Source organism: Acipenser ruthenus, chromosome 5 (genome assembly GCF_902713425.1).
Source record: "Acipenser ruthenus chromosome 5, fAciRut3.2 maternal haplotype, whole genome shotgun sequence".
In the NCBI taxonomy this organism is placed as follows: domain Eukaryota; kingdom Metazoa; phylum Chordata; class Actinopteri; order Acipenseriformes; family Acipenseridae; genus Acipenser; species Acipenser ruthenus.
Genome location: NC_081193.1, coordinates 39,381,949 through 39,404,702, shown reverse-complemented (window position 1 = coordinate 39,404,702; position 22,754 = coordinate 39,381,949). Strand labels below are relative to the sequence as shown.

The following is a 22,754-nucleotide window of genomic DNA, read 5'->3' as shown; positions in this document are numbered from 1 at the left end:
GAGTGACAGGCAGTAGATCGAAATGGAGGTTGAAGTTGATACGTCCTGCAGGCGAACAGGATGTATTTACATATCAACACACTGAACAGCTTACGTGACACTACTAGTAATGGTAGCGCATGGAGCACATACAACACGGTGTACATAAACGATCTACAATCTCTGAACTAATCTTCTCTGTTCAATAATGACGTTGCTGAAGAGCTTGATCATAGCGGATAAACAGTTAGGGTGGATATGTGACGGGCGGATACACGACGGATTACTGTACTGATTAATAATGACATGGAATAATGTTGCTCTAATTCTAATAGATTTAAAGCTGAAGCTTCAAAACACAATATACCTCCTGGTATATAAGCTCCAAAAAATAGTAGTAGTATTATGACTGACCATGACTGTAACTGCACTGCCGATTTAAAGTGGGACAACTTTTGACTTCTGCCATTTTTTTTTATTGTGGTCTATGTGAGGGGATGGTTTTCTGCCAGAGAGGTTATAAAGAAACATAGATATACAGACACATGCACACAAAAAAAACTTACATTGTTCTTTGTCTATTTCAATAATTCTGTTTTATGAATTAAGGTTCTTGATTTTATGAGTATGGATGAAGCACGGGCCAACTTTGAGATACAGAGACATGAAAGTGGTTTTCGAAAAATAGCCTGGGCATTTTTAAAGGTATGTTAAATCAATTTACGGACATTTATATTTAACTAAAACAGACCTTGGGACAGAACCATGCTTGTTTAATGGCAGGCAAAGGTGAAGATTTTTCAGCTGATTTCTCAACCGGTTTTGTTGATGATTTAACATTAGAAGGACTGGAGATATACTCATACCAATAAGCCCCGCAGCAGTCTTTCTGACGGCTGTATTCAAAACACTGTAAATAGTATAACGAAAGGAGAAACAGTTGGATGTAATTAGTTTTTTTTTTTTTTGATTGAGTACATCACATAAACATCTGAACAACCAAAGCATGCATATATATATATATATACACACAATGCCTTGCAAAAGTATTCAGACCCCTGACCAATTCTCTCATATTACTGAATTACAAATGGTACATTGAAATTTCGTTCTGTTTGATATTTTATTTTAAAACACTGAAACTCAAAATCAATTATTGTAAGGTGACATTGGTTTTATGTTGGGAAATATTTTTTTTTAAAAAGTGTCTGAATACAGGGGTCTGAATACTTTTGCAAGGCACTATATATATATATATATATATATATATATATATATATATATTAAAAAAATATGAACATTTATTTTACAAATCAAAACAAGAAAATGTAAATAAATAAACATCTGAACAGACATTGGTCGAAGGCTGTTCACAATCAACACAGATAATGCACTTCTCCACGCCGCCTTTCTGCACAGGGAACAGCTGTCCAAAGTTTTATTTTTATTGCACTTGCAACATGGCATTGGTGTCTCTTGCGGCTCTCAGCGGGGTTGCCAGCTTCAGCTGTGGGTACACGCTTGACAGTCTCCCTCTGTTCCAAATGCTTCTTGCGAAGTTGCTGTGCTAACTGTAAAATATATTCTCTCCTTGGTAAATTCTTCTTCGTGCATTCTTTGTAAAGTACCCAGGAGTTGATGGCTGCTAGGTCCAATACATTGTAAAACACCTGGTCTCTGGTATTTATTTTCACTAGTCCCCGATGCTAATTGACTGACCAAAGCAGCGCAGCTGGCAGGCAGGTGCCAGCTTTTAAATGGCTGATTGAAAACAATAGACTGTCAGTCATTCACTCAGGCAGAGAGTATAGACTAATCTGATTACAGCTAAACACACTGCAGACCTGGTAAATAAAAGTAATAAAGTAGAACACCTTTCTGTATAATCAAAATACAATTGTTTTCTGTGTGGCCGTCATTGTGACTGCTACTGGGGCTTTTAGGTATAATGTAGTATATCTCCTTTTTTCTGCACTCCCGCGTTTCATGTTTTGTGAGAATATTTAATACATATGGACAGAAAGGTACACAAATACGAAAATATGTGTTACACGACTGGAGACAATTACATTTTAAAACCAAAAACCACCAAAATGACTGTCACAGGGCTTCTAGTGTTAACATCTTTCCTGAACACTTTTAAGGGTTCTGTATTTCACACCATTTTTTCCTTTTTCAGATTGTAGGGACTAACGGTGTCCTGAATGTGGAAGGAAAACTCAGACTACAACTCTTTTGCCCACCTCCCAGAGGAAGGACGCAGCCCAACACTGTGGAGGTGTTTGAGTGGTGGAAGAAGTACCCAAGGAATCGATACTCATCAACACTTTATGTTACAGTCAAAGGCTTAAAATTGCCAGATCATGTAAGTTTTTTAATATGTAGTTTGTGCTTAATGTATCAGTGATATCTTATTTTGGTCAACAAAATATCTAAACTGCAGCATTGCTGAATTAAACAATTTCATATTCCCAAGGGTGTCACACACAAACATCTGAATCTAACTTCTAAGGTAATAAATACTACAAAACACATGTTCTTCTTAGCTTGTTCATAATAATTTACTGAAATGAATTGGTCAATCATAATTGTTAAAATCGTTTGCAGTCTTTCCTGGGAGGGATATAATTCAGAAAAGACATGCGCATCCTTATTTCCCTGTAAAACTAAGTGTCAGTGTGCAAAGGTATAGTGCCGCCACACTAGTAATTGGCAATGGTTCGGGTATTTTTTCAGGTTGATCCTTGTGTTCGCTCGATGATGGCTCTGCAACAGGAGATGGGTAGTACCTCATACAGCGAACTTCAAAATGAAGTCACAAGAAAGGGTGATAACCTCCCTCAGGAGGAAAAGATGATTGAGTTTCTGAAGTGGAGCAGGCTGCCTGGGCAGGTCAGATCCTAAATATTGTTCTTTTATGTTTAGTAGAAAACAGCTTAGCTGTCTGAGAACAGAACAGTTTGCATGTTGAAAATAGCTGTGTGGGGAAAACCTGCATGCAGTGATCAAAGGAAAATTATTTGCTTTACATCTTGCATTATTTTATGGCCATATCTATTTCAGAGCATTTGTAAATGCATACACATCCGCTTTAAAGTGAAAACTGAAGTGTACTAGAATGTTGTAGAATAATTTGTGTATTACTGTTTATACAGTAATTGCGTATTTATGTATACCTTCATTCAATTAACTTAAGTCGCCATGCTGCTGTATTTAGCTGAATATAGAATTTAAATGAATATAGAATTTTGGTTTGTTGTCTACCAATTTTGCTAAAATACATTTTTCAGCATTTCAGGGTGCAGTTACCCATTATATATATATATATATATATATATATATATATATATATATATATATATATATATATATATATATAATGAGAGAGAGATCATTTCTGTTGAAATAAAAGCAGGTGAATCACATGTGAAGAGAGATTGAAAAAGCAAGAAATTAAATATTGATGACTTCTACAGGGTAAAAAGAATCCATACAAACAGCATTAAATTATCCCTTAAAACAAGGGGATTATAAAACTAGCTAACAAACCACACTTCCTTACTGCTTGTCATATTTCAAGCAAGATTGTTTAACTATTAATGTAATTTATTTATTTTATACAGGTTTGCCGTATTCCAAACAAGCCTTTGCTATCCTTTCGAGGGGGTCAGATGGGCTGTTTCTGTGTTCGTTTCTCCAATGATGGAAAAACATTGGCATGTGCTTGTGCTGACAAGGATGGTTATCCTATAGTAGGTACGTACTTTCTTATGCTTCATGGGACTCTGAAGTGAGTTATGTTTATGTTTATCTTTATTGTTTTGTATACTATTTAAAAATCATCAGTGGATGCATATCTATAAGGTGGAAAACTGGCCCAGTAAAATGTTTGGCAAAATTGGTAGGCAACATAAAATTAGTTTTATGGTAAATCGCTATTAATACTGGTATAAAATGTGTGCTTTTTCATAAAAATGAAATTTGGTATGTTTACCAGTTTTGCTGAAATACATTTGTCAGCATTTCTGGGTGCGGTTTCTCCACTTGTTAATGTCTGTTTTCTGCAGTAAGTACTGATAACTGAAACTTAGCATTGATGTACTGCTAGTCGTCACCACTAGATGGCAGTAGGTCATTGCAGTAATTTTAACTTAAATTATTATTATTATTATTTTTCTTTTCTTGTTGAGTAGTGTATGAAATTCCATCAGGCAAAGTCCTTGGAACATTTAATGGTCACCTTAGTATTGTGTATGACCTTTGCTGGTCCAGAGATGACAAGAACCTCCTTTCAGCATCCTCAGATGGGACTGTAAGGTAAATATGTTCAATGCAGATTAAACTTACAAGAATTGTGTTGTATTAAGATTGTTTTTTGTTTCATATGATTTTGATTGTTGGCCCAGAGCAGTAGCAAATGTCTGATCTTGTTTTTTTTTTTTTTTAATTCCCATTGGAAATTAAGTTATCAATTACACGGACTGCTTTCTAGTGAAGTAGGGAATTTCAAATATTACATATAGCTTTAACTGTCATAACCAGTCATCCGTAATCTATATATATTTTTTTCATCTATGCCCCTAAACAGTTTTTATTTAATTAAGCTGCAATGATCTTACTGGTTCAGTCCTACACTGTCATCTATGCCAAGAGAAGTTGAAGGGCTCCAAACTGCCTAGACATTTTACAAGTTCTAAAACAATCCCGATGTGATGTCCTATATTATACAGTCAGCACTCGCATATCCGACCCTATAAAATTTTGACTTCAGTGACGGTTAAAAGCGTGTGACACACATGTGATTATTTCATTTTGGCCCGATCTAACCCTTGTCCGTTTTTCAGGGAACACAAAAAACATACAATAGCAACAATACATAACTGAAAGGACTGTGTTTTAAAATAAGTAGGCTTCCATTTAGATATACTGTATTGGTTTTGTTGGTACAGTACTATATTTTCAACAGAAGTAATATTTTAATTCAGAACGATATGATTCTGAAAATATCACTTGCCAAAACTAGAGAGACAACATGTACATACTTTTAAATCCGGTACATATTGTAACGTTATGTAACATTTCCCATTAACGACCTAACAGCAAATTAACATCTAAATGTTATCCATGCACAGAACTGCGTAAAACATAAAAGGCAATGCAATTTAGCAAAACCAAAAGATTAAAAAAACAACAACGGTTTCCACAATTAAAACAGTATCCCAAGTCGGTATTCAGAATTGCAGAATATAGTGCTCGATAAGGCTCTAATGTCACAGTTCACTTGCAAATGAAAATGCACAAAAGCAACAAAAGATTGCGGATTAAAAAAATAAAAATAGTAGTATTTAAAACTGTTTAATGATTAACTGTTACATTACCGCAGCTTGTCTCGTTCGCTTTGTTTTTGCTGCATTTTCGTCAGGTAAAACTGGAGGAAGCGCTGTGTAACTGACAATAAAGACAGACTGATTTGGCATTAGAATTAAAAAAAAAAAAAAAAAAAAAAACATGAAAAAAAACATGGGCTGTGACGGATATTCAGATAAATTGTAACTGAAGAGATGGGCTTTGCATCAGAAAACTGGTGACAGAGTCGGAAATCGCGAGTGATGGGCAAGTGCATTCATTTGTAACATGTATATAATGGGGATTGATTTTATTCTTAATAAAAGGGCGGTAAAACGCAACTGAAGTGTGTCTGGGTAATGGATATCCGAGTGCTGACTGTACTTATTATATATGTTCAAACAAATAACCAAAATAATACAGTGATCCATTGTCATTGGTCAATATGGTTTAACTATGAATTAAATTTGTCATGAAATTAACAAAGAGATCTATATTATGCCACCTTGTTTTTGAAGAGCATTGAAAATAATTGTTTTTTAGAATCCACTAGAGGGCCTTCGTGTGTTACATAGTCACTGAAGTTATGCTTGAAACAAAAACCTTGTTTTGATATTGTGGGGAATCCCAGTGTATAATACATCCAAATATGGTTTTAGATTTTCCTGTGGTATTACCAAACTGTAAATCTTTAACAGTAAAGGGAGCACTTTTTGTCTGTTGTTTTTGTAAAAGCAGAAATGTGGTCATGTTACAGAAATACTGAGAAACCAATTATCTAAACTATTTGATATATAGTATTTATAACTTTAGTTTTACTTTTAGAAAAAGGCATGGTAAACTAATCATTTAAGTAACTGCTTTTTATAAGTCATATTCAGTAAGAAGATTTGTACCAGGTTTAGGTACCAAGACATTTAGGTAATAGATATATACAGTAAGTTGTCTCTTTGTATATTTATTCTTTTCCATGTTCCTTCTGGTTACCCTTTTGTACCGTACATTGTAGAGCACCAAATATTGGTCTAAATATTTAATTACAGCAGAAGGTGAAACTGTTTTTTTTTTTTAATTTATTTATTTATTTTTTATTTTTTTTAGGGCCAGTTAACGCACAAGACTGTAACTAGTGTAGGATAGATGATTGGTACCACCATATTAAGTAACAAAATTTAAAAAACACTACAAATAAAATTGAAATGTTGTATTTTACACATACATGCTACATTCGACTATTGAACAAAGTGGATAACTTTTTTTCATCATAGAATTTACTAAAATATATATTTTTTAAATAAAATAAATACATTGTGCTAACCTCTGTTAATTGTTTTCTCCACATTGTCAGCTTAACTGTATCCCTCACAAGCTGTTTATTTATTGTGTGCAGTAGCTTTTCTGTGATACCGTTTGCTCTTTGAAAAGTCCTGCTTTGAGGAGGTTTGGATCGCAAAGGCAAACCTTTGCCTTGTGTTCAAAATTGCTTAGATGAAAATGGTAATGCGGCCACTCCTCAAGGTTTTAGCAGGCGTGGCACCAAAATCGCATCGCAGGCAGGCAAAGTCTGATTGTGTGTGTTGGCGCTCGCCTAGTGCGCCCAGTATGTCACTTATGGTTCCAAAAAAATAACACGCTGGAAAGAAGAAATACTGTACGGTGTGAAGTACAGTTGTTATTTCAAAGTCTTGTGTACTGGCCCTTTAAAATACAGTTCAACACAGCTGTCATTTTAGCCAGAAAAACGTAAACTCAGAAGTGATTCCACCTTATTTTTCTGCAGGGTCCTATTGAGAGTGCCATATTTGGTAGTAATGTTTGCATTGCACTGTGATTTTAGCCCATTGGGTTCTATTAAAATGATCTATAAATCAATAGATCTAAATATCACTGTTGTTTGAATAATTAAAACAAGACCTATTGTGCTTTTTTATAGGAAGAAATACACTAAGTAGACTTTATTTTGCTGTTAAAGGTTTGATTTTCTTAACATTCATATTCAAAAGCTTGAATTCTTAGTATTTTGATCTGGCACTAAGAATAGGCCACCCCCTTTACTGATAGACACTTAAATAAATATGAATTTTTTATTAAATGCATGTGGTTTACTTTGTTTATATGATAATTAAGAATATAATTTCTTTTGAATTTTTTTTTTTTTATCAACCTCTAGGCAGTGGATATTTTAAGTTTTTTAACCTGTCCTCGTTTCAGTTGTTTTGGGCTTGTTTTTGATCATATATATATATATATATATATATATATATATACAGTGCCTTGCGAAAGTATTCGGCCCTGTGGCAAAGTGCCCCGCCCCTGTGTGCATTTGTGTGATCTATGTGTATGTATGCGTGCGTATGTTAATGTTGGTGTATAGATTGGTACACGGGATATAAACGGGTCTGTGTTTCACGTGTGTTTAAATAGTGTATATTTGTATTTAGGCACGGGATTGCACATCACGCACGTGCATTTAAAATATAATATGTGAACACGGGGTTTCACGTAATGAATTCACGTGCTGGGATTCAAGTGAGTAATTAATTAGTAATTGAATCCCAGCACAACAGTATATATAGAGACACATTTTCTTGCACTAGGGGTTGGGTGTTCGGAAGAGGAGAACGGGTGAGAGAGAGAGAGGAGTAATTAAAAGCGAAAGATCGTAAATATAAGTGTTTGTTCTCACCGTGTTTGTTTGTCTCCGTGCACCGTTTGTTAAGTGTCAGTCGTTTTGTCTGTGTGTTTATTTTGGCGTCAAGTGCCGTGTCCTGTTTTGTATTCCGTTGTTTAAACCTTTTATTTTGTTATTAAACGCTGAGTGCAGCCATTGCACTCAGCTCATCACAACCACCGTCTCTTTGTTTGAATTCCTGTCTGGTCTGACGCCACCCACTCTGGCCGTCTTTGTGACACGTGGTGTCATCGTGGGATAGCCGCGCCTCCAAGCGTCAGACCAGGAGGGGTTTTGTTAAAAAAAAAAAAAAAAAAAAAATTATATATATATATAATGGCAGAAGACGCCACAAAATGGCGGGACTGGTTCCTGGAGAATGCTGGGCTGGAGGCCCAGGCTCTGCCCATAGTCGTTCGGGCCCTGTGGATGATGGACAGTGAGAGATGGGAGGCTTATCAGCAGGAACACACCCCAAACACCTTGGAGGAAGGTGTGGAGTTTCTCCTCAGCTACCTGGAGGCAATGATAAACGGAACAGCAGCCCAGGTAGCAGGACCACCAGCAGAGGAGTACCTGCTGTCCCCATCTCCACCAGCAGAGGGTGAATGCCTGCTGGTTTTGCCTCCACAGCCCAAGCGGGAGACAGATAAAGAGGTGAAGGACAGGGAGGAGGAGTGCCGCCTAAGGGCCAGGCATCCACGGCGATGTAACAAGCCATCGTCGGGGTGCCTCCTCTGCGACCAGGATCACCTGTTCGCCCACTGTCCCTTCCGCAGTTATGGGGAGGAGCCTGAGCGTCCACAGCCCAAGCGGGAGGAGCCTGAGCGTCCACAGCCCAAGCGGGAGGAGCCTGAGCGTCCACAGCCCAAGCGGGAGGAGCCTGAGCGTCCACAGCCCAAACGGGAGGAGCCTGAGCGTCCACAGCCCAAATGGGAGGAGCCTGAGCGTCCACAGCCCAAATGGGAGGAGCCTGAGCGTCCACAGCCCAAATGGGAGGAGCCTGAGCGTCCACAGCCCAAGCGGGAGGAGCCCGAACGTCCTACGCCTGAGTGGGAGGAGCCCGAACGTCCTACGCCTGAGTGGGAGGAGCCCGAACGTCCTACGCCTGAGTGGGAGGAGCCCGAACGTCCTACGCCTGAGTGGGAGGAGCCCGAACGTCCTACGCCTGAGTGGGAGGAGCCCGAACGTCCTACGCCTGAGTGGGAGGAGCCCGAACGTCCTACGCCTGAGTGGGAGGAGCCCGAACGTCCACAGCCCAAAAGGGAGGAGTCGGTGCGTCCACAGCCCAAAAGGGAGGAGTCGGTGCGTCCACAGCCCAAAAGGGAGGAGTCGGTGCGTCCACAGCCCAAAAGGGAGGAGTCTGTGCGTCCACAGCCCAAAAAGAGGGAAGTCGGGGCTTCCACAGCCGTAGGACCCAAGCTGCCAGCAGAGGGAGAATGCCTGCTGGTCCCACCTCCACCAGCAGAGGGTGAATACCTGCTGGTGCCGTCCCAAGAGCCAGAAGGGGAGGAGTTACAGGCTCAACCCCCTGAAAATTTTTGGGGGGGAGAAGGGCAGGATGCTGGTGTCCCCCAGCAGCCTCTCGCTATGCTGCTGAAGGCAGCACGGCGTGCACATGCCCAGCCGACACAGCAGAGGGAGCCAGCACCGCCAGGAGCAGAGGAGCAGGAGCTGCCTCTGCCTCCACCACCTCCAGGAGCAGAGGAGCAGGAGCTGCCTCTGTCTCCACCACCTCCAGGAGCAGAGGAGCAGGAGCTGCCTCTGCCTCCGCTACCACCACCGCAAGGAGCAGAGGAGCAGGAGCTGCCTCTGCCTCCGCCACCACCACCGCAAGGAGCAGAGGAGCTGGAGCTGCCTCTGCCTCCACCGCCGCCAGGAGCAGAGGAGCTGGAGCTGCCTCTGCCTCCACCGCCGCCAGGAGCAGAGGAGCTGGAGCTGCCTCTGCCTCCGCCACCGCCCGGAGCAGAGGAGCAGGAGCTGCCTCTGCTGCCCGTACCTCCGCAGGGAGTACGGTGGCCGGAGCCCCAGAAAGGGGAGCTGCCGGCCACGAAGAAGGGGGAGGAGGTCTGGAGACCACTTTCCCCAGCAGCAGTTTCGCTGCAGGAGTTCTTGTGGCCGGAGCCCCACAGGAGGGAGCTGCCGGCTACGAAGAAGGGGGAGGTCGGGGGACCACCTGCCCCCGCAGCTTTTTCGCTGCAGGATGGGACCAACAGGCTGTCAGCCGTGCCACTACCGGCAGGGGTGCTGACAGCATTGCCAGCCAAGGGCCCACTGAAGCCTCCCTTCCCAGCCCGAGACTTTGTTCTGGACTGCTGGGTTTTTAAGGGGGGAGGTGGCCGTTGAGGCCATGTGTGCTGCGCACAAGGGGGGGTATATGTGGCAAAGTGCCCCGCCCCTGTGTGCATTTGTGTGATCTATGTGTATGTATGCGTGCGTATGTTAATGTTGGTGTATAGATTGGTACACGGGATATAAACGGGTCTGTGTTTCACGTGTGTTTAAATAGTGTATATTTGTATTTAGGCACGGGATTGCACATCACGCACGTGCATTTAAAATATAATATGTGAACACGGGGTTTCACGTAATGAATTCACGTGCTGGGATTCAAGTGAGTAATTAATTAGTAATTGAATCCCAGCACAACAGTATATATAGAGACACATTTTCTTGCACTAGGGGTTGGGTGTTCGGAAGAGGAGAACGGGTGAGAGAGAGAGAGGAGTAATTAAAAGCGAAAGATCGTAAATATAAGTGTTTGTTCTCACCGTGTTTGTTTGTCTCCGTGCACCGTTTGTTAAGTGTCAGTCGTTTTGTCTGTGTGTTTATTTTGGCGTCAAGTGCCGTGTCCTGTTTTGTATTCCGTTGTTTAAACCTTTTATTTTGTTATTAAACGCTGAGTGCAGCCATTGCACTCAGCTCATCACAACCACCGTCTCTTTGTTTGAATTCCTGTCTGGTCTGACGCCACCCACTCTGGCCGTCTTTGTGACAGGCCCCCTTGAACTTTGCGACCTTTTGCCACATTTCAGGCTTCAAACATAAAGATATGAAACTGTAATTTTTTGTGAAGAATCAACAACAAGTGGGACACAATCATGAAGTGGAACGAAATTTATTGGATATTTCAAACTTTTTTAACAAATAAAAAACTGAAAAATTGGGCGTGCAAAATTATTCAGCCCCTTTACTTTCAGTGCAGCAAACTCTCTCCAGAAGTTCAGTGAGGATCTCTGAATGATCCAATGTTGACCTAAATGACTAATGATGATAAATAGAATCCACCTGTGTGTAATCAAGTCTCCGTATAAATGCACCTGCACTGTGATAGTCTCAGAGGTCCGTTTAAAGCGCAGAGAGCATCATGAAGAACAAGGAACACACCAGGCAGGTCCGAGATACTGTTGTGGAGAAGTTTAAAGCCGGATTTGGATACAAAAAGATTTCCCAAGCTTTAAACATCCCAAGGAGCACTGTGCAAGCGATAATATTGAAATGGAAGGAGTATCAGACTACTGCAAATCTACCAAGACCTGGCCGTCCCTCTAAACTTTCAGCTCATACAAGGAGAAGACTGATCAGAGATGCAGCCAAGAGGCCCATGATCACTCTGGATGAACTGCAGAGATCTACAGCTGAGGTGGGAGACTCTGTCCATAGGACAACAATCAGTCGTATACTGCACAAATCTGGCCTTTATGGAAGAGTGGCAAGAAGAAAGCCATTTCTTAAAGATATCCATAAAAAGTGTCGTTTACAGTTTGCCACAAGCCACCTGGGAGACACACCAAACATGTGGAAGAAGGTGCTCTGGTCAGATGAAACCAAAATCGAACTTTTTGGCAACAATGCAAAACGTCATGTTTGGCGTAAAAGCAACACAGCTCATCACCCTGAACACACCATCCCCACTGTCAAACATTGTGGTGGCAGCATCATGGTTTGGGCCTGCTTTTCTTCAGCAGGGACAGGGAAGATGGTTAAAATTGATGGGAAGATGGATGGAGCCAAATACAGGACCATTCTGGAAGAAAACCTGATGGAGTCTGCAAAAGACCTGAGACTGGGACGGAGATTTGTCTTCCAACAAGACAATGATCCAAAACATAAAGCAAAATCTACAATGGAATGGTTCACAAATAAACATATCCAGGTGTTAGAATGGCCAAGTCAAAGTCCAGACCTGAATCCAATCGAGAATCTGTGGAAAGAACTGAAAACTGCTGTTCACAAATGCTCTCCATCCAACCTCACTGAGCTCGAGCTGTTTTGCAAGGAGGAATGGGCAAAAATGTCAGTCTCTCGATGTGCAAAACTGATAGAGACATACCCCAAGCGACTTACAGCTGTAATCGCAGCAAAAGGTGGCGCTACAAAGTATTAACTTAAGGGGGCTGAATAATTTTGCACGCCCAATTTTTCAGTTTTTTATTTGTTAAAAAAGTTTGAAATATCCAATAAATTTCATTCCACTTCATGATTGTGTCCCACTTGTTGTTGATTCTTCACAAAAAATTACAGTTTCATATCTTTATGTTTGAAGCCTGAAATGTGGCAAAAGATCGCAAAGTTCAAGGGGGCCGAATACTTTCGCAAGGCACTGTATATATATATATATATAAAATAACAAGTAGCTTTCGAGTTAAGGTGAGTGAAAGCAATAAATTCAAAAACAAAATTGCTTTCACTCACCTTAACTCAAAAGCTACTTGTTTTTACTTACTCTCCTGAGACTTTCTGAAGTCAAAATACAGTTGCGCTGTACTGATGAGCCCCAAAACATGTATGCAGCTACTGTATTTTGACTTAAAACGCTGTGAATGTAGAAGCCGTTAGGCCACTTTCACGCGATTTAATTGGCTTTTGTAATGCTTTATTTGCATATCTCCCTACAACCTATATATATATATATATATATATATATATATATATATATATATATATATATATATATATATATATCCTGAATAAGTTTTTATAACTTTTATATTTTAATACTGGTGAAATTACATTTTATATGTGATAGATATGTGGCTATGGTCCATATGGTTTAGTTTGTTAATATTTTTTTTCCTCTTTTAGAATATGGAATGTTGAGACATTTCAAGGCCTTGCTGAAAAGGTTCTCCCACACCCTGCATTTATCTATGCTGCACAGTATCACCCCTTTGCACAGTATTTGGCAGTGACAGGAGGCTATGATTGTGTGATTCGCGTGTGGAACGTGAAAGTGAAAGATGTTAATGGCCAGTTGCTCCAAGAATTTGATGGACACAAGAGCTTCATAAACACGCTGTGTTTTGATAAAGAAGGTACGTAAAGGTGCAATTCCTCTTAGATTTTTGGATATTAATCAATTTTATTTACAAATTAAGCAATAGAACCCAAAGAACAGGGCTTTACTGTCCTCAGGCCTCTACATTGGGTAAAAAAAAAGGCAAGGTCAAATGGCCTTCAGTTAAATTAATTTGTAGAGGGCACCAAGGCCACTAAACTTAAGTCAAGACCAAAGTGTAGGATGTTGTATTATTTTTCATATAGAAAGGTAATTTAGACATAGAAACAAGAGTTTAACATAATAACTTTATTTGTTCAGAAAATGCAGGTTACTGACTTGCTGGCATGAGGGTCACTTGTGCCCACAGGGTCAGAAAACATATTTTTTGGCAAACAGCTTCACTGTTCAGAGGAACACAGCTGCCATCACCAAGACTGCAAAGAGAGCAATTCAGCGTTGTTCAATTTTAATAGCATGTATTTTACACAATTTAACATTAACAAAACTCAGAAATATAGTTCATGGCAACTGAGCCATAATCAAGTGGATTATAGTAAATCCACTATTATTCATAATTATTTTTTATTTGGCAGAAAATAATTTGCAAGCAACATTTCTAAACTACTGACCTACTCTTTTCTGAGATGGCATTAATATGCACAGTAAAAATCCATGTTCTTGAAAGGGTAACGTTCGTTGTTTGTTTAGTTTTTTTTTCCTGCCTGTGCGACTTAACCACGCGAATCATGTAATCATGTTATTGTTTGGATCCAAACACTTCCTAATTTGATATGTTCAGGCGTCGCTAGTTGCTGTAGTGAATAGGAAACTGTAGCCGTAATTACCATGAATAGACATACATTTTGCTGGGCATTGCGGTAATTGAGAAGGGCACCCACAGGAATTGCTGCATTGCTGTCATTAATTTCGAGTCCTGCTCATGCTGTTAAATGTCCCGAGCCGAAGGCATATACGGCAGGTGGCAGGTGGCTGTGTTCTTCCGTATGGAAGACTTCAAAAATCAGTGATGGTTGAATGGGAAGTTTCAAAGTGGATGACCCATCTGAGGAAGTACAATAAAACGTTAACAAGGGGGATCAGCATTTTTCATTCATTCAGTGAACTGTGAAAGGTGTATTTTGTGATAACACATTTATTTTGTCGCATTTTTTAAAATGTCTAATGAAAAAAATAAAACAAGGGATTTTTACTTTAATGGCCCAGATAAAGGGTTGCTTTAACAAGCATAAGTAGATCTTACTTGCACAACCCATGTGTTTTGTATAGTACCTGTTGTTGTTGTAAACCTCTTCTATACTAAACTGAAATAAAATGTTTAATGTTTCAGGGCTACGAATGTTTTCAGGGGACAGCTCAGGTTTGATAATCGTGTGGAACTCCTTTGTGAATGAACGCTCACGGCGCCACCCAGCTCAGCAGTGGTCTATTGAAAAGGTACTAGGAATAACACTGACTTTTCTAAGAAAGGCATTTCTTTGCAATTTGAAACATGCTTGTCTAGCAGTTTGTGCCTTTGTGGTTGGAAATGCAAGTTCCCTATTTGAGTATATTGATCAGTTTCCAATAAGGCAAACCGCGGTAAGGTTGTAGTGTTATTAACTGTCGGGGGATATACCTAGTGCATTGCAATTGTTTAGGAAATAAACTCAAGTTTTTATTCACCATTACCACAAACAATTCTCAGTACATTGTTTCATCTCCAGATAGTGTTTAGTTTTGCATGTCTTTTCATCTTGTACAGTACAAAACACGTGTTGGACAATATAACAATCTAACCCTTTTTAGGGCCTTTCACATTTAATGGTGTTTGTTTCAAAATTAACCCTTTGCAGTTAGTTTGAAAACTAACAGAAAAAAACAGAAAAGATCTGAGTTACTTTTTTAATTTCACATCGCACTTCAAAGCAAAATAAAAAAAAAAACTGTTCACCTGAAAGTTTTTCTGTTGCTTCCAAGTTTTTCTGAACTGATTTTGCTTTCACATTGCAGTGAAACAAACAAACCAAACATACAGGTTAGGTATACTGTATTGTGCTACTTTCATATTTCAGAACATTTCATGTCTTGTAAGAACATTAAACAGCAGCTTATTTACATAAAAGTATACATATCCAACTGTATACTTTTATCCTCAAAACGATATCAGGTGGGGTGAATGAACGTTTTAGATACAATTTTTATATATATACAGTGTACATATATATATATATATATTATATAATGTGTGTGTGTGTATATATATATATATATATATATATATATATATATATATATATATATATATATATATATAATATATATACACACAGTGCCGTGAAAAAGTATTTGCCCCCTGTCTGATTTTCTGCATTTTTGCACATTTTTCACATTGTATTTGGTCAGATTTTTTTGTGGATTGTAGTAGTATATAGAGGGAGTCTGAAAGAAAAAAAGACACCAAAGTTTGGTGCTTCTTTCATTTGTTTGGTGTACAAGGTAATTGTGGCAATGTACCCCGCCCCTGTGTGTATTTTTGTGTTTTATGTTGTATGTTGCGTGTGTTAATGTTGGTGTATTGTAGTTGCTGCACGGGATATAAATGGCTGCATGTAGCATGAGTTATTTAAAATGTATAATTGTATTTAGGCACAGGGATTGCACTTCACTTCACGTGCATTTAAAGTAGTTAATAATATGTGAGCACGGGGTTGCACAGATTTAGTTCACGTGCTGGGATTCAAGTGAATAATTAATTGATAATTGAATCCCAGCACAATTGTATATATAGATGCACATTTCACTCACTAGGAGTTGTGTGTTCAGGGCGAAGGAACGGGAAAGTGTGAGGAGAGCGAGATTAATAATCATTTGCTACGTCGTGCTGGAGGACCAGCACGGTACTTGTTTGTTTAGTGTTCGTCCCTGTGTTTTAGTGTCTGTTCGTTTTGTTTGTCTATTTATTTTGGCCACAAGCGTCGTATTCTGTTTGTTCAGCATTTTATTTTCTCTGCTATTAAAACACTGAGCGCAACAGCGTCTAAGATTCACTCACCACTATTGTCTGTCTGTGTACTCCTTTCTGGTCTGATATCATCACTAGAGCTAGCCTGTCACAGTAATCAAACATGCAATCTTCAGGTGTGAAAAAGTTATTGCCCCCCCTAGTTAACTCAACCCAATTAAAGGGATAATTAGGGTCAGCTGTTTGAGTACTTTGGTTAACAACCAGGCCTGATTTGGGCTAGCCCTGCCCAATATAAATCTGACTAACTTTGGCACTTACCATCAGAGTGAAGTTGTCAGCACACAGGTTCTAGAGGCACATCATGCCACGAACAAAATAAATTCCTAAAGACCTCCAGAAAAAAAGTTGTTGATGCCTATCAGTCTGGAAAGGGTTACATAGTCATAGTCAGAGCCATATTGTCCAAATGGAGAAAGTTTGGGACAGAAGTGAATCTTCCCAGGAGTGGCCATTCTGCAAAAATCTCTCCAAGAGCAAGGAGTAAAATCGTCCAGGAAGTCACAAAGAACCCTAGAACAACATCCAGGGATCTGCAGGCCTCTCTCGCCTCGGCTAAGGTCAGTGTTCATGACTCCACCATCAGAAAGACACTGGGCAAAAATGGGATTCATGGCAGAGCAGCAAGGCGGAAACCATTGCTCACTTAGAAGAACATGAATGCTTGTCTCAAGTTTGACAAAAAGCACCTGGATGATCCTCAAGAGTTCTGGAACAATGTTCTTTGGACAGATGAGTCAAAAGTGGAACTTTTTGGCCGACATGGGCCCCGTTATGTCTGGCGAAAACCAAACATTGCATTCCACAGTAAGAACCTCATACCAACGGTCAAGCATGGTGGTGGTAGTGTCATGGTTTGGGGATGCTTTGCTGCATCAGGACCTGGACGCCTTGCCATCATTGAAGGAACCATGAATTCTGCTCTGTATCAGAGAATTCTACAGAAGAATGTCAGGCCATCCGTCCGTGAGCTGAAGCTGAAGCGCAGCTGGGTCATGCAGCAAGACAATGATCCAAAACACACAAGCAAGTCAGAATGGTTGAAGAACAAGATATTTAAAGTTTTGGAATGACCTAGTCGAAGTCCAGACCTAAACCCCATTGAGATGTTGTGGCAGGACCTGAAACGAGCAGTTCATGCTCGAAAACCCACAACTGTCACTGTGAAGCAGTTCTGCATGCAGGAGTGGGCCAAAATTCCTCCACGGCGCTGTGAGAGACTAATCAATAACTACAGGAAGCGTTTGGTTGCAGTTATTGCTGCTAAAGGTGGCGTAACCAGTTATTGAGTCTAAGGGGGCAATTTAGTTTTTCACACGGGGGCATTGGGTGTTGCATAACTTTCTTTAATAAATAAATGAAATATGTATCAAATTATTGTGTTATTTGTTCACTCAGGGTCCTATTTACCTAATATTAGGTTTAGGTTGAAGATCTGATAATTCAGTGTCAAAAAATATGCAAAAATGCAGAAAATCAGACAGGGGGCAAATACTTTTTCACGTCACTGTGTATTTACAGTGCCTTGCAAAAGTATTCAGACCCCTGACCAATTCTCTCATATTACTGAATTACAAATGCTACATTGAAATTTCGTTCTGTTTGATATTTTATTTTAAAACACTGAAACTCAAAATCAATTATTGTAAGGTGACATTGGTTTTATGTTGGGAAATATTTTTAAGAAAAATAAAAAACTGAAATATCTTGCTTGCATAAGTATTCAACCCCCACACATTAATATTTGGTAGCGCCACCTTTCGCTGCAATAACAGCTTTAAGTCTTTTGGGGTAAGTATGTACCAGCTTTGCACACATTGTCGGAGTGATTTTGGCCCATTCTTCTTGGCAGATTTGCTCCAGGTTGTTCAGGTTGGTTGGACGACGCTTGTGGACCGCAATTTTCAAATAGTGCCACAGATTCTCAATGGGATTGAGATCAGGACTTTGACTGGGCCGCTATAGGATTCACCTTTTTGTTTTTGAGCCACTCCAATGTTGCTTTGGCCTTGTGCTTGGGATCATTGTCCTGCTGAAAGGTGAATTTCCTCCCAAGCTTCAGTTTTTTAGCGGACTGAAGCAGGTTCTCTTGCAGTATTTCCCTGGCAAACTCTAGACGTGCTTTCAGATGGTACTTTTTGAATAACGGCTTCTTTCTTGCCACCCTCCCATACAAGCCAGTGTTACGCAGAGCTCTTGATATGGTTGGCTGGTGCACCATTACTCCACTCCCAGCCACTGAACTCTGTAGCATCTTCAAAGTGATTGTTGGCCTCTCTGTGGCTTCTCTCACAAGTCTCCTTCTTGTTTGAGCGCTGAGTTTTGAGGGACGGCCTTTTCTTGGCAGTGCCTGGGTGGTGTGATGCAGCTTCCACTTCCTGATTATTGATCCAACTGTGCTCACTGGGATATCCAAACACTTGAATATTATTTTGTACCTTTTCCCTAATCTATGCATTTGTATTACTTTATCTCTAACTTCTGTAGAATGCTCTTTGGTCTTCATTTTCCTTCAGAGTCACAGCCTGACCAATGATCCTTCAACAGTGGGGTTTTATCCAGAAAATGTGAGAGCAACTTTAATGGTTCACAGGTGGAGGCCATTGGTAACGAATTGTGTCCTCGTTAGGGCAATTTCTTTCATCGGTATAAACTGGGAGCTTCCACAGCACAGGGGTTGAATACTTATGCAAGCAAGATATTTCGTTTTTTTATTTTATTGCTTATTCTACAAAGATATTCTAAAATGGCCTGGACACATTTGTTCGTACCCCTTAGAAAAGATAATAAATAATTGGATTATAGTGATATTTCAAACTAATTAGTTTCTTTAATTAGTATCACACATGTCTCCAATCTTGTAATCAGTTGTTCAGCCTATTTAAATGGAGAAAAGTAGTCACTGTGCTGTTTGGTATCATTGTGTGCAACACACTGAACATGGACCAGAGAAAGCAAAGGAGAGAGTTGTCTGAGGAGATCAGAAAGAAAATTAGACAAGCATGGTAAAGGTAAAGGCTACAAGACCATCTCCAAGCACCTTGATGTTCCTGTGACAACAGTTGCAAATATTATTAAGAAGTTTAAGATCCATGGAACTGTAGCCAACCTCCCTGGGCGCGGCCGCAAGAGAAAAATCGACCCCAGATTGAACAGAAGGATAGTGCTAAAATGCATATTGACAAGCCACAATCCTTCTGGGAGAATGTCCTTTGGACAGATGAGTCAAAACTGGAGCTTTTTGGCAAGTCACATCATCTCTATGTTCACAGACGAAAAAATTAAGCTTTAAAAGAAAAGAACACCATACCTACAGTGAAACATGGAGGAGGCTCGGTTATGTTTTGGGGCTGCTTTGCTGCGCCTGGCACAGGGTGCCTTGAATCTGTGCAGGGCACAATGAAATCTCAAGACTATCAAGGCATTCTGGAGCGAAACGTACTGCCCAGTGTCAGAAAGCTCTGTCTCAGTCGCAGGTCATGGGTCCTCCAACAGGATAATGACCCAAAACACACAGCTAAAAGCACCCAAGAATGGATAAGAACAAAACATTGGACTATTCTGAAGTGGTCTTCTATGAGTCCTGATCTGAATCCTATCGAACATCTATGGAAAGAGCTGAAACTTGCAGTCTGGAGAAGGCACCCATCAAACCTGAGACAGCTGGAGCAGTTTGCTCAAGAAGAGTGGGCCAAACTACCTGTTAACAGGTGCAGAAGTCTCATTGAGAGCTACAGAAAATGTTTGATTGCAGTGACAGCCTCTTAAGGTTGTGCAACAAAATATTAGGTTAGCAGTCCCATCATTTTTGTCCATGCCATTTTCATTCGTTTTATTATTTACAATATTATGTTGAATAAAAAATCAAAAGCAAAGTCTGATTTCTATTAAATATGGAATAAACAATGGTGGATGCCAATTACTTTTGTCAGTTTCAAGTTATTTCAGAGAAAATTGTGCATTCTTCGTTTTTTGTGGAGGGGTACCAACAAATTTGAGCACGTCTGTATATGGCGGCCCTTTATACTGTGGAACAGGTTATAAGGCGGTACGGTCATGGCTCCCATTTGCCCCATAATGCCATTACACTAACACTAGTATTCTCATTATAAAGTGGAACACAAACAGCACTCTTAACTATGGCTCCTGACTACAGCGTTATAAAGGGGAAGCACTGTTTGTGTGTCTGTTTATATATACAGTATATCTATATCTATCTATATATATATCTATATATATATATAGATATATATATATTATCTATCTATCTATCTCTCTATATATATATATAATATATATATATATATATATATATATATATATATATATATATATATATACATGAGCTTTTCTGAAGTCAAAGTACAGTTGTGCTGCACTGATGAGCCCCAAACAGGGCAAAACTGATGGTATAGACAATGTCGAGCGGACGGGTGGCGGACGCAGGGAGGCCAGCCAGGAGGGAGTTGCAGTAGTCTAGGCGGGAGAGTACCAGGGCCTGGACCAGGAGCTGGGTAGCATAGTTGGTGAGGAAGGGTCGGATTCTTCGGATGTTGCTCAGGAAGAATCGGCAAGTGCGTGCCAGAGTGGAGATGTGCTGGGAATAAGAGAGGCAGGGGTCCAGGGTGACTCCAAGGTTCTTAGCGGAGGAAGAGGGAGAGAGTGTGGTAGATTCCAGAGGAACAGAGATAGAGAGATCAGAGGAGGGGGAGGAGGAGGTAAAGAAAAGGAGGTCAGATTTAGAGAGGTTGAGTTTGAGGTGATGCGAGTGCATCCAGGAGGAAATAGCAGACAGACAGGTAGAGATATGGGAGGAGATGGTGGAGTCAGAGGTGGGGAAGGAGAGGAAAATCTGAGCATCATCAGCATAGAAATGGTATGAGAAACCATAGGTGCGATGAGGGGGCCCAGGGAGCGGGTGTAGAGAGAGAACAGGAGAGGACCCAAGACTGACCCTTGGGGGACTCCAGTTAAGAGTGGGTTTCTTGCTTTGCTGTTGTTGGGTGCTGCATGCCTAGCTGCCTACCTTTGCCTAGCCATTGCAAAAAGGTAGTAAATCTGGGAACCGGAACAAACAAACCCCTGGCTGAGGTTTAGATTTCATGTGAATTCATCAAATGTCCTGTTTATCGCAAATGTATTTCTCTTTCCATAGGAGATACAGGAGATTGACTTAAAAGGAGTTCCTGTGAATCACTTGGAGGTGCATCCAAATGGTCGCCGTTTGCTCATCCATGCCAAGGACAGTATTCTTAGAGTAATGGACCTGAGAATGTAAATGCACTTATATTTTAAATCATGTTTCTTTATAACCAGTCATAGTTGTAAGTATTATTCTAGGGGCAGAGCAGTAGGTATGACATTGTGTAATTCATTATAAATACCCATTCCACTGAAGTGTTGTGTTGTATTGTATTTTTGAGCCCAGTTCGACCTGCAAAATTGGTAAGATTCTAGATTAAATAATGGTACATGTGAGGAAACTTGTTGCTATTTCAGGGTTAGTGGAAGTTTCTGTACAAGGGGTGTTAATAAAGATAATGAACAGTGAATGTAGTTTTAAAACTCTTAATCAAAAAAACGTTGACAAGACTTTATTCAGTATTGTACAACTGAGGGTTTTATTGTCTCTTCTAGACTGACTACAAAGAAATACACAGGTGCTACTAACTACAGAGAGAAAATCCACAGTACTTTTACTCCATGTGGAAGCTTCCTTTTTTCAGGAAGTGAAGATGGGATGGCCTATGTTTGGAATGCTAATACAGGCAAGTCGTTTGTATACTGGTTTAATTGTTGCATATTTGTTGCCCTCATAATTCTCCCTCCTAATATAATTCTTTAAATAAAATAAGTGGAGCGTTGCCATGAACCAATAAACAAAAGTTCAAGGCAGTCTAGTTCTTATTAAGTAGCCTATTAAGAAACTCATTTCTCACACTGTCAAAGTTTGCTGGTGGCATTTTCCGACTAGTGCTGGCTTTTCTTTTTACAAAGTCCATGCGGATCAGCAATGATTTAGCCCAGGTCGGTGTAACAATAAGTGGACTGCCATTCTCAGACAGCAGGAGACGATCGTGCGACATTACAATTCCTTTTCCTGCAGCAACGGTAACCACAGTATTGACAACTCCTCCAGATTCATGTAAGGTTTTAAGTAGAGCCTGACTTTATCATCTAGTTCCCCAAGTAAGAGAGGCCTGCCATGTTTTATTTGTGGGAGAGACTGAAGCTGAACAATCTCTGTGCTGTTTTTCATTTCAGCAGCCTTAGACTTCAGTTTGTTCTCGTATAATGTTTTAAGACGCCGAGCTGTTGTCTCAGGGACACCAAATTTTATGAACTGCTTCAGCAATCTTGTGCTCACTTGCATATTTACCGATTTCAAGATGCTGCTCAGCTGTATAATTTGAATACGACCCTCGAGGGCCAGTGCCTGGTTCTTTTTCTACTTA

At 40.1% G+C, this 22,754-nt stretch overlaps 1 protein-coding gene across 4 annotated transcripts in view; it reads left to right on the top strand.

The window, feature by feature from the left end:
* Positions 1 to 22,754, top strand: part of ahi1 (Abelson helper integration site 1) — a 104,522-nt gene that overhangs the window by 7,384 nt on the left and 74,384 nt on the right. For all 4 annotated transcript variants that reach the window (XM_034919071.2, XM_034005245.3, XM_034005244.3 and 1 more), the window contains exons 8-16: positions 589 to 684; positions 2,159 to 2,344; positions 2,716 to 2,871; positions 3,603 to 3,735; positions 4,173 to 4,296; positions 13,082 to 13,311; positions 14,626 to 14,732; positions 21,455 to 21,573; positions 21,937 to 22,067. In XM_034919071.2, coding sequence (XP_034774962.1) covers positions 589 to 684; positions 2,159 to 2,344; positions 2,716 to 2,871; positions 3,603 to 3,735; positions 4,173 to 4,296; positions 13,082 to 13,311; positions 14,626 to 14,732; positions 21,455 to 21,573; positions 21,937 to 22,067 — 1,282 coding nt within the window. The remainder of the gene's footprint in view (positions 1 to 588; positions 685 to 2,158; positions 2,345 to 2,715; positions 2,872 to 3,602; positions 3,736 to 4,172; positions 4,297 to 13,081; positions 13,312 to 14,625; positions 14,733 to 21,454; positions 21,574 to 21,936; positions 22,068 to 22,754) is intronic.